The following is a 12,250-nucleotide window of genomic DNA, read 5'->3' as shown; positions in this document are numbered from 1 at the left end:
TGTACACAATGCAGTAACACCTGGACTATCACAGCAGACATATCTGAAATAATGTTTTGTTTGTCTGTTTGTTGTTTAACGATGCACTCAATATTCCAGCTATATGATGGTGGTATGTAAATAATCGAGTCTGGACCACACAATCAAGTGATTGATATCATGATAGATTGACCACCCGATCCCCACAGTCGCCTTTTACGACAAGCATGGGTTGCGGAAGACCTATTGTAACCCCGATCTTCATGGGTCTGAAATAAGATAACCATGAGAACAGTAACCTGTTCCTGTATTGCTCACTAAGTTTCCTGTAGTTTCACAATACTAACACTGACATGGGTGTCTACAGCTGAAGTGAGCGCTAGAAGATTCCCCTTCCCATTTCAAGACATGCTGAAAACACTTCCATAAATAGCCTCTCCATCTAAGGGGCGGTCGGGTAGCCTAGTGGTTAAAGCGTTCGCTTGTCACGCTGAAGACCCGGGTTCGATTCACAGTACAGATATCTGTATTGCAATATATCACAGTACAGAGATCTGTATTGCAATATATCACAGTACAGAGATCTGTATTGCAATACATGTTGCAATACATATTGGGGCCCAAATCATATATTTTTGTTGTTCAAATGGTACTTCATTCAATAATCCAGACTTCAGATTACGAGATGGGTAGTAATTGAGATAATGGGACTACCTATTACATCATTAATATAGATTGTTATTGTAAACCGCTGTTTTACAGCTGTGTGCTATTTACATGGGTTAGATAGAGAACCCAGTCCATCCAAATCCCTCAAGATAGTAGATATATTTTATATGATTATATATTACCTCTTCTACGACTGTATCGGTAAATTTCAATACACAAGGATTGTATTGTGATACATGTATTGGTGACGGCAGTACTGCAATATACCGGTATGCGAGTCATATTGCACACCCCTATAGAGAAGAGTGAGTGAGTGAGTGCATCATTTACATCACCGATGAAGAAATGTGTAGAATGACTGAAATTTTCACTTAGGCTATTTACAAAACGTCAAAATATTACAGTCAATTTATGATTATATTATAGTTATTAAGAAGTTCAAAAGGGATTAAAAACATCACAATGGACAAATTATGCTAGGATTAGAAGCTAAAAAAATATATAAAGGTATACACTGACTTTAATTTTATTTTAATCCTATCATTTTCAGTACCTAGGTGATGAAATAGAACATAAAAATGTTTGGAATTTGTTATCATAATATAAAAAATGCAAAACTAACTGTAAAATGACAGAACTAGTTTGGAGTTTTGTATATTGCCACAGTGAAAGTCATTTTACAGATTGGCTTGAACATGTACAACTCTGCAGGTACTGGTGGAGGTCGGGGGAGTCAGCCAGGAGTTGACACAGTGACCGGCAACACACATACTTATGCATAGTTATGCCAAACCTACTTCAGCATAATCATGTGTGTCAAAGAAAGTCAAATAACAGCCAGACCAATTCATGTATAACTCAACTCAAATAGCTCTTAGTCATGCAATGACTAGAAAAGATACCAGTAGTTGTGACTGATCCCCAGATAGACTATATTATGGCTGACAAGGTAGACACAATTTTAAGGATAACAACTTCATTAATACTGTAAAAAGCGACGTTTCGGTATAGATCCTGATACCGTTGTCAAGCAAGACTGAATGAAGGACACAGTACAGAATATATATAGTAGGTGGAGGATTAACAGTGACAACAATTGCATACATGAGCGGGATAACATGAGTAAGTGTTGATAATACCGTCTCAACACGTTGGACAGAGAACACATAGGTGGAAGCCAATGGGACATGAGGCCAATGAAACAGGACAAGTGATTATTGCTTGATGAGTTCATAGTAGGCAGATGGAATGAAATAACCTTGATCTCTGTTGATTGATGGCTTGTGGAGGCGAATGTTGACTGCTTCTGTTAGTTTTCTTCTAGTGAAACCATGGAGGTTGTTGGAGAGGAATTGGACGTTTTCCAGTTGATGCTGTGATTGCAGCAGTTGCTGATATGGTTTGAGTGATGCCTATCGAACAAGTTATATTATGGGTGCTCTGTTTTGCAGCAATGAGCCACTGGGGATGACAACTACGGACACCCTTCCAAGAGTAAGAGTGTGCGGGCTGAACACCAGGTGGCCATGAACCCCGCCCAGCACCAGCACCAGCACCAGCGGGTGTATCAGACAGACCAGCAGGGCTTCCTCAAGGTAACACTGATCACTTCCTCAGTAGACACGGTTCAGGTACAGGTCTTATAACTGTGGACACAGGGCTGGATAACGATAATGATTCTTCAGGTTAAATTTTTTGTTTTATATATAGTTGTATGGGGCAGTTTGTTTTTCTTGTTAATTTTTCAAAGTAAAATGTACAGTCATGGAATGTTTAATGGAGAAGAATTAACCAGTTACTGATACTGGTGATTATAGTCACAAAGCTGGGTATCCACCTGTAGATCAGAAAACATTACTTGTAGTTAGGGTTGGCATATTGGCACATAAATTGGATTGCAATATATAGCAGTAGGGAGAGCTGTATTGCAATACATATTGCAATACATATTGGGCCACAAATTATATAGATGTGTACTGTTCAAATGGTACTTCTTCATTCAATAATCCAGACTTCAGATTGCGAGACGGGTAGTATGGATAACGGGGCCACCTATTATGTCATCAGTATGGAATGTTAATGTAAATGGTGTGAAGCACAAGCTGTTTGCATGGTTTAGATAGGAACCCAGTCCATCCAAATCCCTGAAGATAGCTATGAATTACATAATTATATATTAATTCTTCTGTGACTGTATCGGAAAATAGAAACAGTTCTGTCAGTGAGTGACACTTGTACTAATACCATTGATTTCAATCTGACAGAAACTGGTGACCAATGTGGTCCTGGGGCGGGACAAGGAGGAAGAGGCCCTGGCACAGCTGGATGTCCTCCAGAGGACGGGCCAGGAAGGGTCGGACCTGCTGGCCGCACACCGGGACAAGGACGAGACCCTGCTCAACCTGGCCGCCAAGTTCCATGAGGACGTCACGGTCATGAAGAAGATCATTGAGGTGTGTCCCGGCCTTCTCTTGGTGTCAAGGACAGGGGAATATGAAGGGCAGACAACTCTTCACATTGTCATCAGCAAGTGTAACTACGCTGCTGTGAAGATGCTGCTGAAGGCGAGTGTGGTGAAGAGGTTCAAGGACCAGGTGCTTCGGATGCTGGCCACAGGGTCCCGCTTCACCAACACAGTGATGATGGGGGAGCTGCCCCTCTCAGTGGCAGCTCTCACACTGGACACACACATTCTGGAACTCATGTTCAAGTATGGAACATCAGACATGGTATCTTTTCAAAACAGTTATGGTGACACTGTGTTCCACTCCTTGATCAAATATGCGTGTTTGCACCCAGACAAGACCAATGCTGTGATAGAAATGTGCCACGGGATCAACAAACGGCTGGGTGAGAGACCGACAGAGGAGGTCCTGACTACTGGCGCCAGTGTCCATCTTGCACACAAGGACCCAATGACAGTCTGGTTCCTGCCTAACTACAGTAACCAGACGCCCATGCAACTTGCCGCCTCGCTGGAGCAAGTGGACATCTTTAGGTTCATCCTCAACATTGAAGGTGTCTACTGTCAGCTGGACAGACATGACGGGCTGTTTGATGTTCATCTGTATGACATTACTGAAATTGACACAGTTTCCCTGACAAACTGGCAGCGAAAAAACAACATCAAGATGAAACAATCTCAGGCACATCAGAAGAATAAAGTATCAAGTATTGACACTCCCTTGACAAATATCAACCAAAACAACACCCGATACAACAAACCTGGCGCCAACCCCTTGAAACAGACATACAAACCCATCCTGGAAACAATTTGTGAAATTGATGTTCAACAAGCATTTGAGGTGCTGAATCTGAAAGTTATGCGGACAATAATCAGAGCTAAATGGTCCAGATATCGTTGGGTATATTTGACTTGGGCCATTCTCCATATCATCTACATATTAATCTTGACTTGGTATGCTGTGGTGAAAACAGAAATATTAAATCAGCAGCTTCCTAGAAGTACCACAGCCAACACCACAGGCCAAGGCAACACGTCACTGTTCCAGTGTGTGTATACATGTGTGCAACACACCATAAACTCAGAACCACAACAATCTCAAACCATCCCCCTATCATCCCCAAGTCTAAACAAAGAGTACAACACCACATTATTTGTTCTGGTAATCACCATTCTAAATATTTTTATAGCAGTACTGATCATTCTGTTTGAGATAAGACGCAGAATATTCCAAGGCTATAAGTTCCATTTGAAGAAGATTCATCACAACGGGACCTACCGTGTACTGTTGTGTGTGTTCTCAGTCAGTCTCCTCGTTGATTCACTCTGGTACTTGTTCTCCCCCACCAACAACTACCTCCTCATCTTGGCGCTGCTGCTGGGGTGGTGGTTCCTCACGTTCTTCCTCAGAGCCCTAAAGAAGTTCAGCTTCTTTACTGTCATGATCCAGAAAGTCCTGCAAGGGGATGCTGTCAGGTTTGCTGTGATAATTATCTTGGAATTTGTCTCTTTCACAGTGGCCCTCTACATCACCTTCCTGTCAACCCAACCTGAAGGTTTCCGCTCCGTCGGGGAAACGTTCCTCACACTATTTAATCTGATGCTAGGACTGACGGAACTGAATATCCTCACCCAGGCGAGAGACCCCTGGCTGGCTATAACACTGTTCATCCTCTTTGTGCTTCTCACCTATGTCCTCATGCTCAACGCTCTCATTGCCATGATGTCGCAGACCTGTGCCATGGTTTCTGAGAACAAGCTTGCCCAAGGAGAGCTTCAACGGTTGTCCATTATTCTGTTCCTAGAAAACATCATGCCCCACGGGTTGAAGGTCTGCTGTGGAACTTGTAAGAAGGTCAAACATTTTGATGTGGGCCAGAAGACGACCATTGAGGAGGACCGCTACTTCCTGGAGATGGACTCCTTGCAGACCAACTACTCCAAAGGCTCTTCCATTATGAAGAGGAAGCAGATGGTGCAAACTTTAAAATTTGACAACACATCCTCAGATGTGCAGAGATATTTACAAATGTTGCCCCAGGCCGAATCCAGGAAATACCCAGAACATACGTACATCAAACCCATCAAGGAAAAGAAACAAAGGTCACAGAATTTGATAGAAGTCCCCAAACCTCAGGACGGAGGTTTGTCTCCAGTCTCAAGAGGTAGACCTTCACTGCTATCAAGGTCTTCCTTTAAAAGGAAGGGCAGAGATGTTGTTGATGCAAGTCTTTCAGATGAATTGAAGCATCAGATACGTTTTGGTGGTGTGTCTGACATGAGAGACACATCTCCTGTAGGGATGGGCCAGGAGAGTGAAGACCCACCATCCAAAGACCAGACAGATGGCTTGCATGTGTCACTGGAGTATAGGCCTGACATAGCCAATGTTGAAGTATGAGTGTGTGGCTTCATCCCATGGCCAGTGCTAGGAGATGTTGGGTAGAATTCACTCAACACTTCCCCATCCAAGTATCTAACATTAAGTATAGGTTAGTCCATAAGGAGGTCTCTTTTATTTATTGTTATATTTATAGCTGTTTTGAAACTGTTGATGTGTTACACAATATAGATGTTTTGTTATTGTCTAGGATTTCAATGTTGGATAGTGCACACCCATGCATAATGGATTCAGTATTTTGGAAAAAAAGTTTTGCCAGTATTACGTGCAGAAAAAGCGTACATCTTAGCCTCTCAGAGAAAAGAGGGAAATGAACAGTTGATAACAACCTTGGTCAATAAAAAATTGAAATTTGAGAAAAAAACATCACTTGGCACGATGATTTATCATTTAAATTTTACTTCCTGTTGTGTATTTTCTTGCAAACTAAGATGGAAATAGCAATCAGCTGTACACTTGTTTTCTCCCAATCTACTGATGATTGGGTTAATAAAGACACAAAACTATAACTTCAAAGGATTTTAATACAATGATCAGAAAAATTGTATCTGAAATTGTTATTTTATCAAGAATAGTATATTCCAAAATAGTGTTGTTTTAGATTCTGCTTTTACAATACATATCACATACAATAATAACCATAAGCAACTGCCAGATTGCCAGAACTTCAAACTGCAGACACTGACCAGACAGGGACAACATGACCAACAATCCATGCCAATGGAGCCACATACCATCTAATCCAAGTTTATCATCTCCATGGGGGCTCACACATGATCAGCCAAGTCAAAGACCACTCGATCAAATTTAGTCACTCAATGACAAGCAATGTTGAACATGGCACCCCAGTGATAAGGGTTACAAACATGGTGCCCCGGTGATAAGGGTTACAAACATGGTGCCCTGGTGATAAGGGCTACAAACATGGTGCCCCGGTGATAAGGGCTACATACATAGTGCCCTGGTGATAAGGGCTACAAACATGGTGCCCCGGTGATAAGGGCTACAAACATGGTGCCCTGGTGATAAGGGCTACATACATTGTGCCCTGATGATAAGGGCTACAAACATGGTGCCCCGGTGATAAGGGCTACAAACATGGTGCCCTGGTGATAAGGGCTACAAACATGGTTCCCCATTGATAAGAGCTACAAACATGGCATCCCAGTGATAAGGGCTACAAACATGGTGCCCCAGTGATAAGGGCTACAAACATGGTGCCCCGGTGATAAGGGCTACAAACATGGTGCCCTGGTGATAAGGGCTACATACATTGTGCCCTGATGATAAGGGCTACAAACATGGTGCCCCGGTGATAAGGGCTACAAACATGGTGCCCCGGTGATAAGGGCTACAAACATGGTGCCCTGGTGATAAGGGCTACATACATTGTGCCCTAATGATAAGGGCTACAAACATGGTGCCCCGGTGATAAGGGCTACAAACATGGTGCCCTGGTGATAAGGGCTACAAACATGGTTCCCCATTGATAAGAGCTACAAACATGGCATCCCAGTGATAAGGGCTACAAACATGGTGCCCTGGTGATAAGGGCTACAAACATGGTGCCCCGGTGATAAGGGCTACAAACATGGCGCCCTGGTGATAAGGGCTACATACATTGTGCCCTGATGATAAGGGCTACAAACATGGTGCCCCGGTGATAAGGGCTACAAACATGGTGCCCCGGTGATAAGGGCTACAAACATGGTGCCCCATTGATAAGAGCTACAAATATGGCATCCCATTGATAAGGGCTACAAACATGGTGCCCTGGTGATAAGGGCTACAAACATGGTGCCCTGGTGATAAGGGCTACAAACATGGTGCCCCGGTGATAAGGGCTACAAACATGGTGCCCCGGTGATAAGGGCTACAAACATGGTGCCCCGGTGATAAGGGCTACAAACATGGTGCCCCGGGGATAAGGGCTACAAACATGGTGCCCCGGGGATAAGGGCTACAAACATGGTTCCCCATTGATAAGAGCTACAAACATGGCGCCCCAGTGATAAGGGCTACAAACATGGTGCCCCATTGATAAGGGCTACAAACATGCTGCATCGGTGATAAGGGCTACAAACATGGTGCCCTGGTGATAAGGGCTACAAACATGGTGCCCCATTGATAAGAGCTACAAACATGGCGCCCCAGTGATAAGGGCTACAAACATGGTGCCCCATTGATAAGAGCTACAAACATGGCATCCCAGTGATAAGGGCTACAAACATGGTGCCCCATTGATAAGAGCTACAAACATGGCATCCCAGTGATAAGGGCTACAAACATGGCATCCCAGTGATAAGGGCTACAAACATGGTGCCCCAGTGATAAGGGCTACAAACATGGCGCCCCATTGATAAGGGCTACAAACATGGTGCCCCATTGATAAGAGCTACAAACATGGTGCCCCATTGATAAGGGCTACAAACATGGTGCCCCATTGATAAGGGCTACAAACATGGCATCTCATTGATAAGGGCTACAAACATGGCATCCCATTGATAAGAGCTACAAACATGGTGCCCCGGTGATAAGAGCTACAAACATGGTGCCCCAGTGATAAGGGCTACAAACATGGCATCCCAGTGATAAGGGTTACAAACATGGCGCCCCAGTGATAAGGGCTACAAACATGGCATCCCAGTGATAAGGGTTACAAACATGGCGCCCCAGTGATAAGGGCTACAAACATGGCACCCCTGTGATAAGGGCTACAAACATGGTGCCCCATTGATAAGGTCTACAAACATGGTTCCCCATGATAAGGGCTACAAACATGGCATCCCAGTGATAAGGGTTACAAACATGGCGCCCCAGTGATAAGGGCTACAAACATGGCACCCCAGTGATAAGGGCTACAAACATGGCGCCCCATTGATAAGGGCTACAAACATGGCACCCCATTGATAAGGTCTAGAAACATGGCACCCCATTGATAAGGGCTACAAACATGGCATCCCAGTGATAAGGGTTACAAACATGGCGCCCCAGTGATAAGGGCTACAAACATGGCATCCCAGTGATAAGGGTTACAAACATGGCGCCCCAGTGATAAGGGCTACAAACATGGCACCCCATTGATAAGGTCTAGAAACATGGCGCCCCATTGATAAGGGCTACAAACTTGGTGCCCCATTGATAAGGGCTGCAAACATGGCATCCCAGTGATAAGGGGTACAAACATGGCGCCCCATTGATAAGGGTTACAAACATGGCGGCCCATTGATAAGGGCTACAAACATGGCGCCCAATTGATAAGGGCTACAAACATCGTGCCCCATTGATGAGGGCTACAAACATGGCATCCCAGTGATAAGGGTTACAAACATGGTGCCCCTATGACAAGGGTTACAAACATGGCGCCCCGTTGATAAGAGCTACAAACATGGTTAACCATTGATAAGGGCATAATGTCATAATTAGAACACTTAAAACTACCACACAACATAAGACTGCGCATATTCCAAGGCAGTTAAAAATAGATATAGAGATCCCCAACTGAAACCAAACTGCTTGTGCTAGTGCTCGAATATTATCAAGGATTCCAATGTGTATTATATTTTCTAAATGATTACATATGGAAATTAATCTTATGAAATAGCTGCATACCTTACTAAACATGCATCCACATTTGCTGAGTCTTAGTGGATGTATCTTTTTTGTGTACCGTATTTTCTTGAGTATAGTGCACACTTTTTTTCCAAAAAACACAGCTGTGTAGAAGGGGGTGCGCATTACACACGCCATAATGAGTTTTGATGTTTTTTTAGCCCCAACGCAAAGACATTACCATGAGCATGTAACACTGGAAATACCATGTCAACAAATCCATACTGAAGTACGCAAATTAATCATGTCATAACACTGTCTGGCTATAAAAAGTGTTCATTGTATATCTGGACTTATGGCCTCATAGCCTCATTGACTTATGACTTATAGCCTCATTGGTGAATAGACAAATTGTTCCATGTGAAAAATTCCCTGGCAATAGCGATCAGCTGCTGCGTGTAGGGTTATTATTATTTTAAATATATTTAGTAAAAGCTGCAACTAAAATAACAAGATATTGGAATATATTATTCCTCATAAGAAAATAGTTTCAGATACAGGTTTTGCCAATCCTTCCATTAAAATCTTGTAAAGTTAAATATTGGGTGTGTCTTGACCGAATCACCGGTAGATTCCAAGAAAATGTGTCTACAGCTGATTGCTGTTTCCGGCTTAGTTTATGAGAAAATACACAAGGTAATCTTAATCCCTGAATGTAAAACGATGCCAAGTAGAACAAAAAATACAATTTAAATAGTAAATCAGCATGTCAGGCAATTTTTTTATATCAAATTTCAAATTTGTGCTGACAAAAATTCTTATTACCCGTTTGTTTACCGGAATTCGCTGAAAGGGTATGGTGTAATTTTTTTCTGCACATAATATTCAATTTTTTTTTTTTCCAAAGTACTGAATCCGCTAGAGGGGGGTGCACATTATACTTGGGTGTAAAATATTCTCAAGAAAATAAGGTATTTTCTCAATTCGTATGCAACGCCGGATGTGACATCTGGTAAATGGCTGCACTGACACAGCCAGTGATCACCCCAGGAATCCAAATGGAGGAAACAATAACAATGTTTCACTATCAACTACCCCGCTCTATAGATCACACAGGAACTGGGATCACAGAAATGTGTGCACCCCACTCACATCTATTGTGTGATATTTCAAAGGATAAGTCAATCACGAGTCATAATGATACAATCTTTATAACTGCTGTGTAAAACACACTCCATGCCTCCTAAATGTCTTTTTTGCATGATGTTTTTATGAGATACTCGAACTTGTTACGTGTCTGATAATCCGCAACATGATTGTGTCACAATGATTTGACAAACACTGGAATGGACTTGTGGGGCAGCTCGCAACTGTGAAGGTCCTTCTATAGTGATATTAGTTAAATATTCATATTGTCAATGTCAAACACTGCAGGAGCATTGTCGCAAGCTCCAAGTCAGTTTGGCCTCACTCTATTCATTAAAATCAAGTTCTTAAATAGCTTTGTTTGTTTGTTTGTTGCTTAGCACTCAGCAATATTTCAGCCATATGACGGCGGTCTGTAAAAAATTGAGTCTGGACCAGACAATCCATAAAAAGCAACCTTCCGCTCCTAATGCATATAGGCAAACATGTAGCTTAATCTGCTAGTCTATTAGGGAGGTATAGACCCAGGGGATGAGTGGAATTGTAGGTGTTGATCCTTATCATTGTCGCCTTATACAGCAGGCAATGCAGTGTGTGTCCCCAGTATGAGTGGAACTGTAGGTGTTGATCCTTATCATTGTCACCTTATACAGCAGGCAATGCAGTGTGTGTCCCCAGTATGAGTGGAACTGTAGGTGTTGATCCTTATCATTGTCGCCTTATATAGCAGGCAATGCAGTGTGTGTCCCCAGTATGAGTGGAACTGTAGGTGTTGATCCTTATCATTGTCACCTTATACAGCAGACAATGCAGTGTGTGTCCCCAGTATGAGTGGAACTGTAGGTGTTGATCCTTATCATTGTCACCTTATACAGCAGACAATGCAGTGTGTCCCCAGTATGAGTGGAACTGTAGGTGTTGATCCTTATCATTGTCACCTTATACAGCAGGCAATGCAGTGTGTGTCCCCAGTATGAGTGGAACTGTAGGTGTTGATCCTTATCATTGTTGCCTTATACAGCAGACAATGCAGTGTGTCCCCAGTATGAGTGGAACTGTAGGTGTTGATCCTTATCATTGTCACCTTATACAGCAGGCAATGCAGTGTGTGTCCCCAGTATGAGTGGAACTGTAGGTGTTGATCCTTATCATTGTCGCCTTATACAGCAGGCAATGCAGTGTGTGTCCCCAGTATGAGTGGAACTGTAGGTGTTGATCCTTATCATTGTCCCCTTATACAGCAGACAATGCAGTGTGTGTCCCCAGTATGAGTGGAACTGTAGGTGTTGATCCTTATCATTGTCGCCTTATACAGCAGACAATGCAGTGTGTGTCCCCAGTATGAGTGGAACTGTAGGTGTTGATCCTTATCATTGTTGCCTTATACAGCAGACAATGCAGTGTGTGTCCCCAGTATGAGTGGAACTGTAGGTGTTGATCCTTATCATTGTCGCCTTATACAGCAGACAATGCAGTGTGTCCCCAGCATGAGTGGAACTGTAGGTGTTGATCCTTATCATTGATACCTTATACAGCAGACAATGCAGTGTGTCCCCAGTATGAGTGGAACTGTAGGTGTTGATCCTTATCATTGTCACCTTATACAGCAGACAATGCAGTGTGTCCCCAGTATGAGTGGAACTGTAGGTGTTGATCCTTATCATTGTCGCCTTATACAGCAGGCTATGCAATGTGTGTCACCAGGAACAGCTTATTACTCGCTACACCCATTCACAATAAAACCAAAACACTAATCTAGAATTTCTTCATTTAGAACTTAGAAACGTCAGTCTATTCAATGCTGTAAGAATGCAAGATGGTTAGTCACAAGCGGCCATAAGATTTCTGTGTCCCGTGATGGGATTCGAACCACGGACCTTCTGTTCCGAGGTCGGACACCTTGTCCACATGACCAAAGAGGTTAAGCCTGTCAGCAAGCTAACAAGGTAAGGATGTCATCTGTGGGATGACTCCACGCCCTGCTACATACATATAATAGAGCGTCATGAACAAAATAAGATGAAGGGGAGACCACTCTG

General features: G+C 43.0%; 2 protein-coding genes across 2 annotated transcripts in view; one reads left to right on the top strand and one right to left on the bottom strand.

The window, feature by feature from the left end:
• LOC139472975 (cubilin-like) overlaps positions 1-12,250 on the bottom strand; it is a 63,378-nt gene that overhangs the window by 34,288 nt on the left and 16,840 nt on the right. The window lies entirely within an intron of this gene.
• On the top strand, positions 2,175-5,635 carry LOC139473051 (transient receptor potential cation channel subfamily V member 5-like). Its single transcript, XM_071255564.1, has 2 exons — positions 2,175-2,243; positions 2,913-5,635. The coding sequence occupies exons 1-2, from the start codon at positions 2,175-2,177 to the stop codon at positions 5,511-5,513; spliced, it is 2,670 nt and encodes an 889-aa protein (XP_071111665.1). The 3' UTR covers positions 5,514-5,635.

This window comes from Haliotis cracherodii, unplaced genomic scaffold, assembly GCF_022045235.1.
Source record: "Haliotis cracherodii isolate W230 unplaced genomic scaffold, xgHalCrac1.p SCAF_26, whole genome shotgun sequence".
Lineage (NCBI taxonomy): Eukaryota > Metazoa > Mollusca > Gastropoda > Lepetellida > Haliotidae > Haliotis > Haliotis cracherodii.
Note: the sequence above shows the minus strand (reverse complement) of the source record. Positions and strands in the feature narration are given on the sequence as shown.

Coding starts and splice junctions, on each gene's coding strand:
- LOC139473051 (XM_071255564.1), top strand. CDS start 2,175: ATGAACCCCGCCCAGCACCAGCACCAGCACCAGCGGGTGTATCAGACA. Junction 2,244..2,912: donor ACCAGCAGGGCTTCCTCAAG/GTAACACTGATC, acceptor TCAATCTGACAG/AAACTGGTGACCAATGTGGT.